At 44.2% G+C, this 22,394-nt stretch overlaps 1 protein-coding gene across 1 annotated transcript in view; it reads left to right on the top strand.

The window, feature by feature from the left end:
* Positions 1–21,227, top strand: part of LOC117354803 — a 162,724-nt gene extending 141,497 nt beyond the window's left edge. Inside the window, 2 exon segments of the mRNA XM_033932784.1 lie at positions 11,980–12,118; positions 21,217–21,227. Of these exon segments, the coding sequence (XP_033788675.1) occupies positions 11,980–12,118; positions 21,217–21,227 (150 nt within the window).
* Positions 21,228–22,394: the final 1,167 nt, after the last annotated feature.

The raw sequence follows: 22,394 nt of genomic DNA, 5'->3' as shown, positions 1-22,394 counted from the left end.
GTGCTTTGGACATTCCTTTAGAACAGGGGTGTCAAACTCAGTCACATTAAGGGGCCGAAATCCAAAACACAAGCTAAGTCTTAGGCCAGACCCCGCCCATTTCTGCCCGATCTCCAACCTAGACCCCGCCCCATAATACTACTAATTGTATCAATTTTTTCCATTCATTTTTCATATATACACACACACACAATATAATCTTATTAATAATAATAATTTTATTCTTATATACCGCCAAACTATTAGTTCAAGGCAGTTTGCAGCAAGAAAGAACTGCACAAACAGTGAATTACTTACATAAGCTTGTCAAAATTTCTCAGAAAATACATGCTTTTACCGATGGAAACGTAAACCAGTAAGTTTTTCCTCAACATTCATTCCTACTAGAACACAGATAACCCCTATGCAAATACGGGACAAAAAACTAAAAGTACTAAAGATGCAAGACTCTGCATGCAGTACAACCCCAGAAAAATAGAAACAAATGCATTTCTTCCTGAACAGTGCAAAATATAGTCAGCAGATGTAAATTCTTTATTAGTTTTCAAGTATGAACAGTGCAATACAGATATATGTCTGAACATAAGAACATAAGAAGTTGCCTCTGCTGGGTCAGACCAGAGGTCCATCGCGCCCAGCAGTCGGCACCCGCGGCGGCCCATCAGGTCCATGACCTGTCAAGTGGTCCCTGACTCACCCTATAACCTATCACTACCTCTATCCGTACCCCTCAATCCCTGTATCCTTTAGGAATTTATCCAAACCTTCTTTGAATCCCTGCAATGTGTTCTGCCCAATTACAACCTCCGGGATCATGTTCCATGTGTCCACCACTCTCTGGGTGAAGAAGAACTTCCTGGCATTGGTTCTAAACCTGTCCCCTCTCAGTTTCTTCAAGTGCCCCCTAGTGCTTGTTGTTCCTCACAGCCTGAAGAATCTGTCCCTGTCTACCTTATCTATGCCTTTCAGGATCTTAAAAGTTTCTATCATGTCTCCTCTAAGTCTCCGCTTTTCCAGGGAGAACATCCCAGCTTTCCTAGCCTTTTGGCATATGAAAAGTTTTCCATACCTTTTATCATTTTCGTCGCTCTTCTCTGGACCCCCTCAAGTATTGCCATGTCCTTCTTGAGGTACGGCGACCAATACTGGACACAGTACTCCAGATGCGGGCGTACCATTGCACGATACAGTGGCATGATGACTTCCTTCGTCCTGGTCGTGATGCCCTTCTTGATGATACCCAGCATCCTGTTTGCTTTCTTTGAGGCTGCCACACATTGTGCCGATGCTTTCATTGTTGTATCCACCAGCACACCCAGGTCTCCAAGGTTATTTACCCCTAGCAATGATCCCCCCATTGTATAGCTGAACATCGGGTTCTTTTTCCCAACATGCATGACCTTGCATTTGTCTATATTAAAACGCATCTGCCTCTTTTTTGCCCACTCTTCCAGTTTCGTTAGGTCCCTTTGCAGGTCTTCACAATCTTCCGTGGTTCTAATCCTTTTGCAGAGTTTGGTGTCATCTGCAAATTTGATAACCTCACATTTCGTCCCTGTCTCCAGATCGTTTATAAATATATTGAACAGGAGCGGTCCCAACACCAATCCCTGCGGAACTCCGCTCGTGACCCATTGCCAGTCTGAGTATTTGCCCTTCACTCCAACCCTCTGTTTTCTGCCCGCCAATCAGTGTTTAATCCATCGGTGAACATCCCCCTCCACCCCGTGGTTCCTCAGCTTCTTAAGCAGCCGTTCGTGGGGTACCTTGTCGAAGGCTTTTTGGAAGTCGAGGTAAATGATGTCTATGGGTTCCCCTTTGTCCATCAGGCTGTTTATTCCCTCAAAGAAGTGTAGTAAGTTCGTGAGGCATGACCTTCCCTTGCAGAAGCCATGCTGGCTCGCCCTCAGCTGCCCACTTTTTTCTATGTGCTCACAAATGCTGTCCTTAATCAGTGCTTCCATCATCTTACCCGGAACTGAAGTCAAGCTTACCGGCCTGTAATTTCCCGGGTCACCTCTCGATCCCTTCTTAAAGATAGGCGTGACATTTGCTATTTTCCAGTCCTCCGGGATCTCCCCAGTTTTCAATGATAGGTTACATATTTGCCGGAGTGTTTCCGCTATTTCCTTTCTCAGTTCTTTTAGTACCCTTGGGTGGATTCCGTCCGAACCCGGTGATTTGTCGCTTTTCAATCTATCTATCGGTCAGAGGACATCCTCATGGCTTACCTCTATTTGCTCTAGTTTTCATCTCGATCCCCGCTTATGATCTCCTCGGGTTCTGGTACATTGGATGTGCCCTTGCTCGTGAAGACTGACGAGAAGAACTTGTTTAACCTGTCTGCTACCTCTTTTCCCTCCTTTACAACTCCTTTTCTGTCTCCATCATTCAACGGTCCCACTTCCTCTCTCGCCGGTTGCTTCCCCTTCACGTACCTGAAGAACGGTTTGAAGTTTCTCACTTCCCCAGCCAGCTTCTCTTCGTATTTTCTCTTTGCTTCCCTAACCACTCGGTGACATTCTTTCTGGTGTTTTTTGTGTTCCTTCCGGTTTTCCTCAGTTTGGTCCTTTTTCCATTATCTGAACAATGTTTTCTTGTCGCCTATCGCCTTCTTCACTTCCTTTGTTATCCTCACCGGGTTTTTTGCTTGATTCTGTTTGCACCCTTTCCTAAACCTGGGGATGTATAGGTTTTGTGCTTGTTGCACCGTGTCCTTGAGAAGGGATCAGGCTTTCTCTACGGTCTCCATCTTCCGTGAGCTGTTTCTGAGTTTCTTTTTCACCAATTTCCTCATAGCATCGTAGTTCCCTTTTCTAAAGTTGAGCGCTGTCGTTGTGGTTCTCTTCACTTTTGATGTTCCTGCTTCTAATTTGTACTGGATCATGTTGTGATCGCTGTTTCCCAGTGGCCCTACTACTACCACCTCCTTTGCAGGTCCCCCTAGTCCGTTGAGGATTAGGTCGAGAGTGGCGTCTCCTCGAGTCGGTTCCTTGACCAGCTGCTCCATGAAGCAATCCCTCACAGCCTCTAGGAACTTGGTTTCTCTCGCACTATCGGAGTGCCCAATACTCCAATCTATCCCAGGGTGGTTGAAATCCCCCATCACCATCACACTTCCGCTTTTGCATTCCTGCCTCAATTCTGCTTCTAGGTCATTGTCGTTTGCTTCTGGCTGTCCAGGTGGGCGATAGTATAGTCCTAATTTTGTGTCAGCTCCCTTCCTTCCTGGTAACTTAACCCATAGTGATTCCACCCCTTCCACCCTTGGCGCCGTATGTATCCTAGTCGACTGAACACATAATAAAACAGAAGAAGCACTTTAAACTTACAGAATTTAAATTTAAAATCACCATTTCCCCCCATCCCTTTTACATACTTATTCATGGTTCTATGAAAGACCACCCTCCCCCCCTCATCCTTGATTTGCAAGGAAGCAACCCTTTATTAAAGAAAAATATCAATTATATGGATGCAATAAAAGCTGCCAACGGGCCCCACAATAATTTAAATGCCTTATTAGTCCCTAACAATTCCGCATTCATTTTTTCATATTTGTAACTAGTTTGCCCACCAGAAAGGGAAGTTGAGACGATCAGAGCTCTTCCAATTTCATGTTATCATCTGAATGGCTATCCCTGTCATTATCAAGAAAAGCCAGCACTTTTGACAATCCATTCTCAAAATTGACATAATTCAATCACTAAATTAAAAATAAAATCATTCCTCCTACCTTTGTTGTCTCCCTACCTCCATGCTGTGCCTCAACTAGGTGCCTCCCTCCGGCGGGTGTCTTACCTTCTGGCCAGCTCCTGCCTAGATGTTTTATGTGGCCCATGGTGTGAGGCGCGTTTTCATTGCCACCCCCGGTGTTATCATCTGGCCCTCTTCCTCACTGCTAAAGTGTGAACAAAGCCACCGGTAGCGGCTCCTTGCGCATCCCGCACCTCATCCGGAACCCTTCCCTCTAACGTGGCAACGTCAGAGAGAAGGCTTCCGGTTCAGGCAGAGGATGCATGTAGAACCCGCCACCCGCAGCAGTGAGGAGGAGGGAGCCGGCCAGAAGACGCCGTATCGCACTGCGGGCCGCATAAAACGGCCAGGCAGGCCAGATTCTGCCTGCAGGCCTTGAATTTGACACCTGTGCTTTAGAATTAGGAAAACAGGATAGAGATTTTTAAAATTAAGTAGATCAGGCTGAAGCAGAGTACTCGATCAGTGAATAAACTGATAATAAGGCAGCATTTTGCAGTATATAAGCTAAGATGGCAGATGAAGTTCAACGTTGAGAAATGTAAAGTACTACATGTGGGTAGCAGAAACCCAAGGTGCAGCTATACGATGGGAGGGATATTATTGAAGGAGAGTACCCAAGAAAGGGACTTGGGGTAATGGTGGACATGACAATGAAGCCGACGGCACAGTGCGCAGCGGCCGCTAAGAAGGCGAATAGAATGCTAGGCATAATCAAGAAGGGTATTACAACCAGAACAAAAGAAGTTATCCTGCCGTTGTATCGGGCGATGGTGCGTCCTCATCTGGAGTACTGCGTCCAATATTGGTCGCCGTACCTTAAGAAAGATATGGCGTTACTCGAGAGGGTTCAGAGAAGAGTGACACGTCTAATAAAAGGGATAGAAAACCTTTCATACGCTGAGAGATTAGAAAAACTGGGACTCTTTTCCCTGGAGAAGAGGAGACTTAGAGGGGATATGATAGAGACTTACAAGATCATGAAGGGCATAGAGAGAGTGGAGAGGGACAGATTCTTCAAACTTTCGAATAATAAAAGAACAAGAGGGCACTCGGAAAAGTTGAAAGGGGACAGATTCAGAACGAATGCTAGGAAGTTCTTCTTTACCCAACGTGTGGTGGACACCTGGAATGCGCTTCCAGAGGACGTAATAGGGCAGAGTACGGTACTGGGGTTCAAGAAAGGATTGGACAATTTCCTGTTGGAAAAGGGGATAGAGGGGTATAGATAGAGGATTACTGTCCAGGTCCTGGACCTGTTGGGCCACCGCGTGTGCGGACTGCTGGGCACGATGGACCTCTGGTCTGACCCAGCGGAGGCACTGCTTATGTTCTTATGTTCTTAAGGTCCCCCAGGTCATTCCTACAAGCTTCTGCATCTGGATGACCCTTTCTTTTTTTTCACAGATCTGTTTTTTCTCAGGTCTGAAGGTCAAATCCGTATCCAGGATTCATATAAATCGGTATTTGCGACACAGAAATATCCCTTACGGATTTGTTTTTTGAGTTTGCTAATTGAACAAGAATGAGATGGCCAAACGGGCCTTTCAAATAAAACCAGTTAATTTAAAGTGCAGTATGATATTTTAAGTGAGGCAGCTTTTAGTTGCAAATCCTACAGAATTAAAACAACTGGCATCTGTAAAGTGTAAGCTGTTGTAACGGGGCAAAGCACATGATTCCAGCCCACATGAAACAGCTCAGCTGTGCTACATGATTCTTCGGTCTGATACTTTTCGCAATTAAATAAGTGGAAAGAGGTTTCGGAAATCAGCTGCACTTTCCTCTAAAGGGAAACATTCAGAACTACCAAGTATTCATGTAGATTGTAAAAGAATGCTAATTTGAAACCAGTTTAACTTACTTTTTTTTTTAATTCAATAGTATTTATTTATTTGTTAAGGAAAAGAAAAACGGGCACCATACATACAATGAACGTGTAGTGAATATCATAACACTACGTATGTATGTACAGTGTTTAACAGTAAGCATATGGAAACATCATTGGCAATTCAAGTTACCATTAGAAACAATTTAATTTGAATTAATTGGTTCATTCTTTAGTATTTTTGTAGACTGTAATAAGTTCTAGTCACTTATAAAAGATAATGTTTCAAAGTTCCAGGTTGTTGGCAAAACACATAAATGGTACAATATATGTGTATATATATTCAGCTATGATATTGTATATAGGTGTACACATGCAAAATAACTGCTCGATAAAAGAAAAAAGCCCCCCCCCCAACAAAGTGCCCTCTCCCCCTCCCTCCCTGAACCAAAATCCACACTGCCACTTCAAATAGAATGGCAGGAGAGATGCTGACTCCCTCCTACATTGGTGCTTCCACACCCTGTAAAACTGCGGACACCTGCTCCCTATCCCCATACCTCTAAAGTTGGGTGCTCAGTCCCTCCTGCTCCTTAGGCCTCCAGCACCATCTTCGGAAGCAGGAGGAACCACAAAGTCCTCTTGCTTCTGCTCCTCCTCCGCTGCAATGCCGGTCTTAGGCCCTGCCCCATTGCATCATGTGATGCATGTGGAGGGGCCTAAGGCCCTGATTTGCTCAGGTGCCTCAGGCTCCTCCCTTGGGAGAGGTGCCTAAGGTGCCTGAGCCAATCAGGGACTTCCTTAGGGCTGAGCCGAAGGAAGTCCCTGAACACAGTTACCGACAGGTCTGCAGCAGCCAGGCTTTAGGATAGTAAAACCCGATTCAAAATAGCCAAGCAATTGTTAGTGGCTATTTTGCATGGGGTTTTACTAATTTGCATGGATTGGATCGGATTGAATAGGAGATTGATCGGGCAGCAGTTTAGTGAAACGGGTCAGGGTCGGGGAACGATCGCAAAACCAGTAAAACTGGTTTTGCGATCATCGGTATAGGATCGGAAGGTTTAGTGAATCTAGCCCTATGTCCCTTGTGGATCTAACAGACTTTGGATGAAGAAGCTCTTCTCTACTTTTCATATTTGCCTTCATTAAACATTTCTCTACACAGTTTTCAGGATATCCTCTCTTAAGGAAATTCATTGCCATAGTTGGAACCTATTTATCAAATTCCTCCAAGTCCATACAGAGTCTATGTAGCCTTAGGAACTGGAAGTATGGGAGATTATGTTTTAAACCTTGATTGTGAAAACTGGTATAATGTAAATAGGTGTTCATATCTGTTTCCTACTCCGAAAGCCTGCCGTTATAAAAGTTTTTTAGACAAAACTCTAGCCTTTCAAGCGGGGAGAATGAACTCTTGGATGTGTTCTCTGATTGCCCACTCCCAATCTTATTATGAGTTTAGAAAATCACTGAAAACCTATCTGTTTGGTAAATGTATGCGATGACTTTGCTTTGTATCACTCTACATTGTATCATGTTGTATTTTATTGTATTGTATAGCATTGAATTCTACTGATTCCTACTGTAGCTTGCATCTTCGCTGATATGCTTCAGTTCTCTTGCTGTGAACCACCCGGATCTTCTGGTTGGGCGGTATATAAGAAATAAAATTATTATATAGATGTCTTGAAACAATATTTTGTTTTCATAATCTTAATATCCAGAAAAGAGATGCAATCTTTATCGTATTGCATTTTGAATCTGAGATTTGTGTCACATGTGTTCAACCATTGATGAAATTCATTTAGTCTTCTTGAGCAGCCTCTCCATAGAAGGGAAACATCATCTATATATCTTTTATACATTACGATTTCCTCTGAGAAAGGATGTGTCTCCCAAAAATTCTTCTCGAACTCTGCCACGTATAAGTTGGCCAAATCAGGCGCCATCGATGAGTCTATTACAGTCCCTGTGATCTGCTGGTAAAACTTACCTTGAAAACAAAAGTAATTGTTGGCAAGTGATAGCCAAGGTGAGGATGAAATGATTAGGAATACATCTATATGTATTTCCGTTGCTGAGTGTTCTTGCAACAATTTCCAATGTGGACATCTGTGAGATGTTTGTGTATAGCGCCTCAATGTCCATTGAGACTAGTACAAATGTCCTCCAGATCTCCGTCGCATTCATCTAAAAGGTTTATCATAGCCTATGAATCTCTGATATATAACTTAATTTGAGGAACAAAAGGACTTAGGAAAAAAATCAACAAACTTAGACTGTGGTTCTAAAATTGAGCCATTGCTTGAAATAATTGGATGTCCAGGTGGGTCAAGTAGTGATTTATGAATCTTTGGTAGCACATAGATAGTTGGAATAATTGGATGATCTACCATCAGAAATGTTCCCTCTTTAGGGGTTATATAGCCCGATTGACGTGCCATAGAAACCAAAGCATTAATCTCTTTCTTTCAATTCAACTGTTGGATCCTCCAGTGATTTGGCGCTCAATCTCCTTGACATACTTTATTTGATCCATTACTACAACACCTTCTTTGTCTGCATGTTTTATTATGATATTAGTTTTCAGTGCCAAACTATGCATAGCCAAATGCTCCTCTTTAGCAAAATTATAGTGCAACTTTTTTCTTATTTTTGTCTTGCATATTCTTAATGCCCTGTATTATATATCAATAAAATGCATCAATCTGAGGATCTGGTGGTCCAGGGGGAATCCACTTTGATTCTGGTTTAAGAATTGATCTTTCTACTTGTCCTGTGCTGTTGGAAAATAAAAGCATAATCTGTAGTTTTCTCTGAAATTTAAAAATGTCAATCTTAGTCTGTAGAGGATCATATTGTGTGGATGGTACAAAAGACAACCCCTTTACATAAAATTCTTACTTCAGCATCTGTCAAATCTATCTGAGATAGATTAAAGATGGGAATTTCTTCTACCATACTGGATTTTGTGGCGGGGTCGTGGGTGCCCGAGGGTCAATCATGGCGTCCGTCACACACTTAGGAACCACGCCTCTTGGAGAGCCAGTGATAGGGAGGCTCTGGGCCCCAAAGAAAAAAGAAGGTCCCAGTCAATATTATTTCTCAGAAAAATTTTTTTAATTCTTCCTTGAAACAAAATAATTTCCTCTCATTCAGAGGCAGCTCCTTTTAGGTAGCCCTTGGCTTTACTCTATACACAGTCCACATCAGGAACTTCCAAATAATCAAAATAAGTTTTTCCACAGTTCAACTGTTCTCTGAATTCCATTCAATGGTAGTGCTTGGTATAAAGGCTGATTTGCATTAAATACAGTTCCAGCAGCTGCCTCTCCCTTCCCCCAAGAATGGGTTAAAGGAGACCCTTACCTCCTGGTTGGGATAAGGCTTCCCCCTCCCTGATCTCCACTTCTCAGGGGGAAAAAAAGAGGTTTTTATTTTCCTCTCTTTTTATTCCTATTCAAGCCATTGCCTAGCTTATTGCAAGGCTTCTCTCAGCACTTTTGCCCTGCTTGGGCAATGGCACTACTGACCTGTTTACTTATGGCCAGAGTGCTAGGGACACTCTTCCCTGCATAACAGTTAGAATCATGCCCTCCTGGCCCCCTGATAAGTGCCCAAGAGCTCTGGTTAAAAGGGCAGCTTCTAGCTCCATTTCTCACCTAGCTCTTGTGCAGTGAATTCCCTTCCTCCATTCCTAGCTGGGGAATTCAATAGTCTTCGCTCACATACTTTCCGTTTTGAAACCAACTGCAGTGTTTGCTTTCATATACCCCCTAGGTTTAAAGTTAAACTGAGGCTTCATGCAAACATAGCTTAATTCACACTTAGCCATTCCATGCACTGCCCTGGATCACTATAAACAGATTCAATATCTTCATAACCTATTAGGCAATCAGGCTCTGCATAATTCTCCCTGTCCCCTGCCTCAGGAGACAAATGGACATTTTCAGCAGTTTCAAAGGCTTCCTCCTCCCACACCGCTTCCTGGGGTTTAATAACTCTCCTCTCGGTAGGGCTCTGCTGGAAATTCAAGTGGCAGGGGTATGAAGGGGCAGGTAGCTTTCTGCCTACAGAGGCTCTGAGAACCTTGGCTGTAGCTTCAGCTCCAGCTTCTCCTCCCCCCCATCCCCCCACATAGACAAGCTGGGCTCAATTTTCTTGCAGGTTCTCTGCCTGCTCAGGAAACTCTCTCTCTGATTGGCTGCTCAGCGTGTTCCTCACTAGACTGAGACCCACCTCCTCTCTCAGTATCAGATCTTATTCTCTGGAGCTCACAGATATTCTACTCAGTCTTCCTAGCAAGGGAATAATAGGGAGTTACATTATCCTGTCTGATTCTGCTATAAATTTCCCTTCTGTTTTTATCCCTCTGTCTTATATCTCCTGGGCTGTCTCTCCTAGCAGGAGTTGGGACAGTTTTATCTCGAGCAGTGTCAGAAGGGGTATTTCTACCTGAGACAGTCAGTTGCCTGTCACAAGTGTATTTCAATAATTCACTCTTCCTCTTCCTCTGTTGGCATAAAATGTTCTGCCTTATTGGTAAAAACATTGGTTCCCTCATATCAATCTGCCAAGATGGTTTCCACAATAATTGTAAGATAGATGATTTCCTCTTCTGTTTTCCGGCCACAGTTTCTCTAAAAAATCATCTGTGGTCTCTACATCACTCATGGAAGGTAACTGTGTTTGACTCATCAAAGATGATGCAAGCATATCTCCTGAATCATTCCTTGCCCGTTTCTTCCTTCAAAGATCTGAAGGAGAGAGTCTGATGATGGTTGAGCCACCAGGTGACTTATACAATCAATACTGGCACTTGTGAGAGGGATACTGTGCTTTAAGTACTGAGCCATATGGGTGAGGGGAATGTCAGTTTCTAGAAGTATTACGTGAAACCGAGATCTTTCTTTTATTAGAGACCTCTTTTGGTTTTGTCCAGGGGTAAATACTACCTTTCTTGTAGTTCTCCAAATCCCAATTCATTATGTTATTTTTGAGTTTTTTTAATACTTATTTCATGGGTTTTTTTTATTAAAAAATAAATAGTATACTTACCAAATTTATTTGGCTGGGTAAAGCAGCTTGAGCTACTATAGTATCATTATAAAAACCAATTGCGGAGGGTGGGGTAAATTTCTCAAACTTTTATAGGTACCATCAAGCCTATATAATGCACCAAGGTATGTATTGGATCCTCCCCGAGCTTATGGAAAATCTTCCGGATTGGCTGTGTTTAGAGTGGCAAATTATGTCCCCATTACGATTGTTTCATGTGCTGAGTATCAAGTTACCTAGATATGCTAAGGACAATAGTATTTTATTTGATACATGGAGTAGCTTTAGGTATCTGGCCAATCGGAGTCTTAGGCCATTCCCAGTACATCTGGCCAGAAGTTACATAAGAAGGAGGAACTCGGTGGCAAGAAGGTTCTGGTCTGAGCAGCTCTGTGTGCAGGAAGCTTCCAATAGGTAGAAGGGGCTGACCAGGAGAATTACACTCGCAGGTATGTTGTTTTGGGTTTTGGGGGGGGGGGTTTCAGTCCGCCATCGGGAGGGAGGGGGGGATTGTTGGACCTGCGATGGGAAGGGAAGGGAGGCTGCTGCTGCATCCACAATGGGGCTGCTGGACATGCAATCGCACCGAGGAGTGCTGCTGCTAGGAGCCTTGTAGCATCAGGATGTGAATGTTTCTGGTATGAGTGTGTGTTACTGTCCTATTTTATAAGTGGTATTTTATTCTTGGGGTTTTTTAAAAATTTTCGTTTTAAATGTAAACGTAAATCACTTGGAACTGCGTCGCAACGAAGGTGTTATATCAAGTTTAATAAATGATAAATCGGCTGTTTGAAAAGGAGCCACTGGTACATGTATTAATAGCACCTGCATAGTTTGCATTTGGTGTTTAGTAAGAGCGTTTGAGGAGGGGAAATAGTGCATGTGCCACCATCATATCACTTTATTAGCGACGGGAGAACAAACTCCAGCGCTTCCACTTACAAAGACGGAGGTGAATCACCCCGCCTGCACACCATCATCGGGCGTCCCTAGTGTGAGGACTCTATGAGTGGGTTTTCAGTTTGATTCACTCTCTCACTAGTTCACCCTTTGTGACTTATTTATTGTTATTAATTCTGCACAGTTGATTTTGCATACTAGGGACGCCCGATGATGGTGTGCAGGCGGGGTGATTCACCTCCGTCTTTGTAAGTGGAAGCGCTGGAGTTTGTTCTCCCGTCGCTAATAACCTCACACTGAGAGCGTCCCTACTCCTTAATTGACATATGGTATTTGTGTGGTTTGGTTTGTTAGCAGTGATTAGCTGATAGACACACTCATAGAGTCCTTACTGACATTTTTTGCCTTCTTTTTTGTATCTTTTGAACATATTATAGGGCAGCTATTTGACAAATATACATATGGAAAACCTGAATGGAGAAACACAGCAATTTACATGTGAAAGTGTCATCATTTACACCTGTAAGTTACACGTGAAAGTGCCATTTATATGTGAAAGTGCCATCATGTACAAGCGTAAGTGTTGCTTTTTTTGTTTGTCGTCGCACTCATGTACAATAGGTAATAGGTATTTTCCTGTCCTAAGAAGGCTTACAATCTAAGGCCCCCTTTTATCAAGCCGCGTTAGGATTTTTTTTATCGCCGACCACTGCAGTAAAAGCTCCAACGCTCACAGAATTCCTATGAGCATCAGAGCTTTTACCACAGCGACCCGCAATTTAAAAAAAAACCCTTATGTGGCTTAATTAAAGGGGGGCCTAAGTTTGTACTCCAAGTGACTCAGTTGGATCACAATGACCCACAGTGGTAATTGAAGTAGGATCCCCTGGTTCGCACCCCATTGCTCTAACCAAGTATCTCTCAAAGAAAAAGATCTCAGTTGAACGTCATGGGTCAAAAGAAACCGCCACTCCTCACTGAAAATCAGGCTGACATTTAGGAGAAAACTCAAGCACATCGTTAGCCAGCACTGAAAATATAAATGGCACCAAGCACAAAAGAACAAAAGGTATTCAGCTCTGTTGAAATCACCCATTGCTATACTGTTGCCCAATTTGCCAGCTTTTCTAATCTCTGAAAACATTTCTCTTCTGTCCTGGGGGACAATAGTATAACCCTACCCTTCCTTTCACACATGGAAGTTCTATCCATATGGATTCCACACTATCTGTGTCATGCAGAATGTTTATTTGGTTCGATTCACATGATAGACCGTAGTATGGGTCTATGCCAGGGGTGGGTAACTCCGGTCCTCGAGGGCCGGAATCCAGTCAGGTTTTCAGGATTTCCCCAATGAATATGCAAGAGATCTGTTTGCATGCACTGCTTTCAATGCATATTCATTGGGGAAATCTTGAAAACCCGACTGGATTTCGGCCCTCGCGGACCGGAGTTGCCCACCCCCAGGTAGAGGTCTGCACGGGAACGGGGATCGCGGGGATCCCGCGGGTCCCGCGGGGATCCCGCGGGTTCCCCCCCTGGCCCACGGGACTCCCACGGGGACGCCCCCTGGCCCACGGGACTCCCACGGGGATGCCCCCCTGACCCACGGGACTCCCACGGGGACGCCCCCTTGCCCACGGGACTCCCACGGGGATGAAAACAACCTACCTAAATTCTGGCGATGCAAGCATGCAGCTTACAAGTCTGGCGTCGCGTCGGGAAATAGCCATGTTGAGCAGTGAGCTCAGCACGTACACAGATGAAAGCCTTGCTTGCTGATTGGTCCGGTGGCCCCGCCCCACCGTGCCGCCGGACCAATCAGCAAGCAAGGCTTTCATCTGTGTACGTGCTGAGCTCACTGCTCAGCATGGCTATTTCCCGACGCGGGCATTAGGCTGTTTTTTGTCATTTCGGGTGGGGGATGGCAGCGGCAGCAGCAGCCTGAAAAAGAAATCATCCTGGCCGGGTTCGGTGTCATGCTCCGGAGCTTCTACAGCCTTCCTATCTCCCTCTCCCTTCTACCTGCGGCTCTCTTCGGCAACTCAGCAGCAGCTTCTGACGTCGGGGCCTACCCTCTGCGAGTCCCGCTTGTTTCAACTTCCTTTTTCCACAAAGGTGGGACTCGTAGAGGGAAGGCCTCGATGTCGGCAGCTTGTCTTGATCACCGCTGCTGACGAGTTGCTGAAGAGAGCCGCGGAGCAGGGGGGTGTTGCCAGGTGCAGGTAGAAGGGAGAGGGCCAGATGCAGGACTCGTGGGTGAGGGAGGAGAAGAGAGAGGGGAGAGAAACAAAAGGAAATATTTCATACTGGGCTGGGCCGGAGTGGAGAGAGGGTGGAAAGATTCTGGCTACAGGGTGCATTAACAAAGGAAAAGGGGGGAAAGCTGAAAATGGAGATAGTGACACAAAGAAGAGAAAGGGTAAGCAGGACCTTCTGAATAAGGATAGAGATACAGAGGGGACATGAAGAGGAGGTGAAATAGAGACATAGAAGTAATGCTGAAAAAGTGTGTGTGTGTGGGGGGGGAGATAAAGACATTGAAAGGGCAAATGGTGAATATGGGGTAAAGACAAGGACAGAGACAAATGAAGATTCTGAAAAAGTGGTGAGATACGGATATAGGTGAGATGGACACAAAGAAGGGTGATGCTGGAAAATAGGTGGAATGGTAATTCTGACAGACACAGAAGGGAAATGCTGGATCAAGGAGAGATGGGGCTCAGGCTGGATGGAATGAGGAGAAATGCCTTGTTGGCCCGGAACTTCCTCTCCTACGTCAGAATTGACGTCAGGGAGCGGAATGCTGGTCAGCGCGACGCTTCTGCAGGGAAAGCTTGGGACGGCGGTGGCTTAGGGGCTATTCTCCGATGGCTGTGGCAGCAAACCGAGTGGCTTGGGGGAGGGCACGGAGAAAGAAAGAAAGGGGGCAGACAGAGAGACAGAAAGAAGGGGGAACAGGGAGACAGAAAGAAAAAGTTGGGGGAGAGAATGAGGTCTGGAGGAGAGGAAACATACAGGAGGCTGAAAGAAAGGAAGAAAGATTGGATGCACAGTCAGAAGAAGAAAGTGCAACCAGAGACTCATGAAATCACCAAACAGCAAAGGTAGGAAAAATGATTTTATTTTCAATTTAGTGATCAAAATGTGTCTGTTTTGAGAATTTATATCTGCTGTCTATATTTTGCACTATGGCTCCCTTTTACTAAACCGCAATATTGTTTTTTAGCGCAGGGAGCCTATGAGCATTGAGAGCAGCGCGAGGCATTCAGCGTAACTCCCTGTGCTAAAACCTACTATTGTGGTTTAGTAAAAAGGGAGGGGGTGTATTTGTCTATTTTTGTATTTTGTTACCGAGGTGACATTGCATAGAGTCATCTGCCTTGGGAAATGTATATGGCAGATATCTTTATTTTGTGTTCAAAAGAAAAGGAAATGCATTTCTGGTTTTATTTCTACAGTGTTGAAGTACTTGTTGGCCCTTGCTGTGACTGGTGGGGATCCCCAAGCACCGCCAGCAGAGGACCTCCTCTAGAGATGGTCAGAACTCCCCTCCACCAAGCGCAGCAGTCGCTGGCAGCATCCATGAGCCACTGAGGTGCCAGCATCTGTGACTCAGGGACGCTACTGCTGCCTGCCAAGCTTGGCAAAAGGGACCCCAGGCCAACTGCAAAGGAAGTCCTCAGCTGACAGTTTGTGGGTTCTCATCAGCTGAGTATTTATATTTTATATTTACATTAGAGGTTCTGGTAGAAACCCATTTACAAAGTATGTATTCTTCCCAATTAATATTTCCAAATTAATAGTCTCTTTGCTTATTTGTAAATGGGTCTCTACCAGAGCCTTTAATTCAGTAGCATAATTAAATAAAATAACTATTTCTGAAGTTTATAGGGAAGGATGGTGACGGAGGGGATTCCTCGCGGGGACGGGTGGGGACGGAGGGGATTCCTCGCGGGGACGGGTGGGGACGGAGGGGATTCCTCGCGGGGACGGGTGGGGACGGAGGGATTCCTCACGGGGACGGGTGGGGACGGAGGGATTCCTCACGGGGACGGGTGGGGATGGGTGGGATTTTGGCGGGGACGGGTGGGGACGGGTGGGATTTCTGTCCCCGCGCAACTCTCTACCCCCAGGTCTATGCTAATGGCTACAGAGTGGTAAAAAGGAAAGGGAGCAGGGATATGATTTGACATACCACTTTTTTCTGTGGTTATAATCAAAGCAGTTTACTTATTAAACACAGGTTAATTCCTGTGGGCAATGGAGCTCTGTGTGACTTGCCCAGAACCATATGGAGTGGCAGTGGGAATTGAATTTGCTTCCCCTAGTTATTAGGCCACTACACTAACCATCACACTATACTCCTCATAAACCCAGCTAGTTTAGTTTAGTAAACGTGCATCTAAATGTACCTTAAACTGTCATCATATGCTGTACTCCCATATACTTTTCTAGACTGCACCTTAAACATTTACAATACTTAAAAAAAAAAATAATTAAGGCGGACGATGGTTATATAAATGAAGATAAATCATTTTCTATCCTCGGGCAGTTTTATGATAGTAGGGCAACTACTGCAGTTTCTAACTTTCTTTTCTTTGATTAAACATTTCATGTTACTCTGTAAATCACGGACCTGTGCGCTCTCTTAAGTGTAGAATGTTACTTAATTCGTTTTGCAGTTTATGAGACAGTTTTTTTTATAGCTCTGAAAGTGCAAGCACTTGGGCACGGCACAATTTTTTTTCTCTTAATGAGAAATAAAGATTTTCAGTACTATTATTCTATCCTGAGTGTTAGCTCTATATTTCGTTTGATACTAAAACTAAGGAGATGTGACAGACTGCAGGGGAAACTGCCAATTTAACAAAGGAGATTGTATGTGAGTGATAAAAAAAAAAAAAAAAAATCAGATGCCCGGAGGCATTCGCCATTCCCAAGCAGAAAGTATTTTTCAGTCTATTGAGATCAAGTTGGATAGCTTTAACATGATCTTATAGCACAAAGACTTGTCTGTTTTCCTACAGGTCTATGTAGCTGATGAAGTGGGCTCTGTCCTCAAGAGTTCATGCAATAAATTGATTAGTCAATAAGGTACACGTCTGCCTCTGTCAAATTTAATTGCACTGCCACTTTTAAGGTTTTTGCAGGTCTATATGTTTAACTAAACATAGGTGTCAGGTTTCTTATCCTTTCATGGGACTCTAAAGCAATAAAAGATAATATTAGGGCCCGATATTCAGAAAAAGCTAAGCCAAGTTTATGCTCCTAATTTATGCTTTTAAATTTGGGCCCTATTTTCATTCAAACATAGGGTGCTTGTACTAAAGCTTAACGCATGGTATCGAATATTAGTGTACACTATGCTGCATATAACCCATATGTATAAAATAGGACAGGTAGCATATAATGTGTTCTTCAACCTTTTGATACCGTGGACCGGCAGTTAAAGAACACTGGGCTAAATCATGGGCCAGACTCCGCCCATCTCCATCCAATCTCCGCCCTAGACCCCACCACCATAATAGTACTAACACCATATTTTCCATTCATTTTTCATATATACACACAATATTATCTTATTAACACATAATGGTTAACCACAAAATTAAACTACACAAAGCATACTGTACATACACTTCTCAACATTAATTCCTACCAGAACACAAATTATACAGACAGCAGAGGTAAATTCTCATAATTGACACAATTCAGTCACTAAATTCAAAACTAAAACCATTCCCCTTTCCTTTGTTGTCTCCTTCCCTCCATGCTGTGCCTTAACTTCTGGCTGTTTTTATGCTGCCCCCGGTGTTGTCTTCGGGCCGGCTCCCTCTTCATCACTGACACAGTGCACAAAGACGCGGGAAGTGGCTCCTCGCGCTTCCCGCGCCTGAACCGGAAGCCTTCCCTCCGACGTTGCGATGTCAGAGAGAAGGCTTCCGGTTCAGGCGCAGGACGCACGTGGCAGCCGCTACCCGCATATTTGTGCACTGCGTCAGTGAGGAAGAGGGAGCCAGCCCGAAGATAATACCGCATCGATTGGACCGGTGGCTGAAGAACACTGTCTTGGGGCTCGATGCACATTCTGGCCCTGCAGACCAGCACCGGTCCATGGACCAGCAGTTGAAGAACACTGTGTTAGAGCATGCTATTTGTAGCTATTTTAAACCAGCTGTGAAAGGTACATGTTAGAAACGGCAGCTATTAAGAAAGGAGAAAATTTAATGGCACACTGTAGTGTGCCATTAAATTTTCTCCTTTCTTATCTATGCTTGCTTCGGTAGGCATTTGAGAGCCACAACAGGTGAATTTGCCCCTCCCCGCCCTCTTCTGAGCCCCCTCTGCTCCTTCCCCGATGCTACGCGTGCCTTCCCCTTCCCTTCCACCCGTACCTCTAGTTGAAGTTGTTGATTGCAGCGGTCAACGACGTGCTCCTTGCGACCCTGTCAGCTTTCCCTCTGACATCACTTCCTATGCTTGGCACCCAGAAGTGACGTCAGCGGGAGAGCCGATGAGTTTTCGAAAAGCACATTATCCCAGGACAAGCAGGCAGCATATTCTTGACTGATGGGTGACGGCACCGACGGAGCCCCAGTACGGACAATTTTAGAGTGATTGCACTCTAAGAACTTAGAAAGTTCTAGCTAGGCCACACCGCGCGTGCGCGAGTGCCTTCCTGCCTGACGAAGGCGCGCGGTCCCCAGTTTCTTAGTTTCCGCGGAGCTAAGAAGACGCGTGTTTCCAACAGCTGTTGGATACTCTTTTTTCGCCTTCCCGCTTGCGTATTTTTTCTCGTGAATTTCTTCACATTTTATTATTTTCTTGAAAAAAAAAAAAGACTATTTTTTTCGACTTTTTTCGGTCGGCCCCGGCGGGGCCTGTTGGCACCATCGAAGCCTCGGGCTTCGATTTTGCTACGGCCGTTTTTCCCTTCATGCCCCCTTCACCGGGTTTTAAAAAGTGTCAGCGGTGTGCACGCCCTATTTCTTTATCCAACCCGCACAAGTGATGCCTTCAGTGTTTGGGTCCGGACCATAGGGCAGAAACGTTATATTTTCACGCATATAACGCACGCGTTATACACGTTTTTTACAAATCGTGCATAACCTTGCACGTTATACGTGTGAGCGCGTTTTACAACTTTTTTTTACATAGTTCCTCCCCCGACGTCCGATTCACCCCCCCCCCCGCAGGATCGCTCGCACCCCCACCCCGAAGGACCGCTCGCACGCACTCCCACCCGCACCCGCACCCCCACCCTGAGAAAGGGCGGGACCGCCGGAAGAAGCAGTGCAGGTGCAGGGCTCACAGAACATAAGAACATAAGAACTGCCATCTCCGGATCAGACCTTTGGTCCATCAAGTCCGGCGATCCGCGCACGCGGAGGCCCTGCCAGGTGTACCCTGGCGTAATTTATAGTCCATCATATCTTTATATGCCTCTCTTAAGGAGATATGCATCTAGTTTGCTCTTGAAGCCTAGGACGGTCGATTCCGCAATAATCTCCTCTGGGAGGGCATTCCAGGCGTCAACCACTCTCTGAGTGAAGCAGAACTTCCTGACATTAGTCCTGAACCTGTCCCCCCTTAGCTTCATTTCATGTCCTCTAGTCCGTGTCAAATTGGACAATGTAAATAATCTTCTCTGCTCTATTTTGTCGATTCCTTTCAGTATTTTGAAGGTCTCGATCATATCCCCACACAGTCTCCTTTTCTCTAGGGAGAACAATCCTAGTGTTATAAGTCTATCCTCGTATTCCAGTTTCTCCATACCCTTCACCAGTTTTGTTGCTCGTCTCTGCACCCTCTCCAGCAGTTTTATATCCTTCTTTAGGTAGGGAGACCAATGTTGGACGCAGTATTCCAAGTGTGGTCTGACCATTGCCCTATAAAGCGGCATTATAACTTTCTCCGATCTACTCGAGATTCCTTTCTTTATCATGCCCAACATTCTATTTGCCTTCTTTGCCGCTGCCGCGCATTGTGCCGACGGCTTCAGGGTCCTATCTATCAGTACACCCAGGTCCTTTTCTTGTTCACTCTTCCCCAGAGTTGCACCTGACATTGTATACTCGTATTCCTTATTCTTATTGCCTAAATGCATTACCTTGCATTTCTCCACATTGAACTTCATCTGCCATTTCTCCGCCCATGTTTCTAACCGACACAAGTCGCTCTGGAGTTCCTCTCTATCCTCCTGCGATCTGATTGCCCGGCATAGTTTTGTATCATCTGCAAACTTGATGATCTCACTGGTTGTTCCTTCCTCCAGGTCATTGATATAAATATTAAAAAGGATCGGCCCAAGTACTGAGCCCTGTGGTACACCACTAGTCACTTTCTCCCAGTCGGAGAAGGGCCGGGACCGCCAAGAGGAAGCAGCAGGACACCGGTAGGAGCTTCTACATGATGGGGGGGGGGGTCGGGAGGCTATGGGAGTTGGGAGTGCGAGCGGTCCTTCAGGGTGGGGGTGCGGGTGCGGGTGGGAGTGCGTGTGAGCGGTCCTTCGGGGTGGGGGTGCGGGTGCGTGCGAGCAGTCCTTCGGGATGGGGGTGCGAGCGATCCTGTGGGGGGGTGAATCGGACGTCGGGGGGGGGGCATCAGGCTTTCAGGGTGGGGACAGGACTTCAAGGGGAAGAGGAGAGTCGGGGCAGGCGAAAGGAGAGTCCGGTTGGCCAGAGGAGAGTTGGGGCGGGCGAAAGGAGAGTCGGGCGGCGACGGGAGAGTCGGGCAGCATGCGCGGTATACGGGTGTGTGCAGTATACAAAAATTTTTTTACATATATATCGGTTTCCCGTGCGCTATACCCGTGTGCGCGTTTTACACGGGTGTGCGTTATCTACGTGAAAATACGGTAATTGGGTGTATTTCCCTTGTAATGAAAGATTTGTTTTGCTTGCATGTCTGCATTGGAATTGATAGCAGGTTAAAACAAACAGAAAATTGGTTGTTTCTAAATATTTAGGAAGTAGTCAGTTTAGGATTAAAACTAAAAACTAATAACATAGAGTTATATCTTTTGATACCCTTTTGAATACATCTTTTAGCAAAGAGTTTGAATTGTTTATATGCAGTATTATAGTATTATCTTACAGACAAGGGTCCATTGTTAAATAAAATATTAATAAATATTATTAGGGTGAATGTGAAAAATTTTAAAATTGAAATATTAAATTTAAATATTAAAATTTATATCAAATTGTATTTTTAAATTAATTAAAAATGTTTTCAGTATGTTTTTGTTAGGATTTCCACATGTAATCTAGTAATAAAGTTGTGTTTCATTGTAGGCAAATAAAAATCAAGGCTGATGGGTGGACTTTTGAAGTGGCACAGCCCCTGAGGAAACTGTAAAGTGAAACGGTTGGGCAGCTGTCGGACAAATGTTTGTTTATTTCTCACCCGCACTTATCCAGGGCTAGTTACATATTATCATACAAAATTTAAAACATGTACATTTGTTGTACAAATCACTTCAAGGATACACTATAACAAAATACATACTTTTGTGATTAGGCGCAAAACTGGACTATCTTCCTTCCATTGTACTTCTGGATTCTGGGGCCTCCTTGCAAATTGAGTTCTCCAAAATTTTGGGAATACTTTTCACTCTTCCCTTACCTTTAAGGATCAAATAAACTCTCTGGTTAAAAAATGTTTTTTTTCAGTTTATGAATAATGAGGAAGGTTATATCTCTTTTCCATCAACGTCATTTCTCTGTCTTGGTCCAATCAATTATACTATCTCGGCTAGATTACTGTAATGCTATTTATCGTAGCATCACAAAGATCTGCCTCCAAAGGCTACAATTGATTCAGAATACCACTGCAAAATTGATTTATGGAAAGAGCAAATTCGACCATGTGACTCCTTTGCTTTTGAGCCTCCATTGGCTCCTGGTTCATCTCAGAATCCAGTTTAAATGTATATGCATAATTTTCAAAATTTTATATGGTATTTTTAATTCCTCTTGTTCCTCTTCTATGGAACGTTTACAGATTTTCTTATGCAAGAGGCACTCAACAATTTAAACTTTCCCTCCCTTCTAGGAAAGGAATTAAAGGAGTCAAGAATTTCAGCCTCTCTATGGCTTTTAAATTTTCCCAATTATGGAATGAACTTCTTTTAATTTTGAGATGTCCCAGTCCTTTCCAATCCTTCCGTAAATCTTTAAAAACTTTTCTATTTGCTAAACATTTTGAAAATTAATCTCCTTGCAAATTTAGCGTATCTTTATTAATTATTGTTAACCGTGTTGAGCTTCCTTTAGTTGATGACAAGGTATATAAAGCTAAATTTTAGTTTATATAACATACACGTCGCATCAACGACGAATATAATTTAAAGCCAAAACTGGCCAAACCCAAACATACATTAAAATTTAAGATTCTATAAGTCGTACAAGATGTCTCAATGATAGACATCATTACATCAAATAAAACAAACCAGACCATCGAACACCTTCGTGACCAGCACTCAACAGTCATCACTCCTTCTCCCTTAGCCAAACTCAGATCCTCAGAGTTGTGCTCTTGTTTTACAAACACACTATTATTTTCAAGCCTTCCATTAATAATTCAATATCAATTTTTGTATATGCCTAAAAAAACCAATGATGAACACATCACCCCTGTAAGGGTATGAAAAAATGTTGGAGTAGTGCCTTGGGTGTTTGAGGTCTTGTGGTGAAACTAGTTAGATTCTATATAAGTTTGTTCTCTGTGAATTTATAATTGAGTTCTTTTGAACAAACTGTAGTTTTCCTTTTTTGGATTGGACACACCTTGCAGAGCAATCCGATTTCTACACAGGCGTGCTTGTGGCCTTCTCTTAGCCAGGCTCCTC

The sequence above is a fragment of the Geotrypetes seraphini genome, chromosome 2 (assembly GCF_902459505.1).
Source record: "Geotrypetes seraphini chromosome 2, aGeoSer1.1, whole genome shotgun sequence".
Lineage (NCBI taxonomy): Eukaryota > Metazoa > Chordata > Amphibia > Gymnophiona > Dermophiidae > Geotrypetes > Geotrypetes seraphini.
The sequence above is the reverse complement of the archived record's forward strand: the minus strand, read 5'-3'. Positions and strand labels throughout refer to the sequence as shown.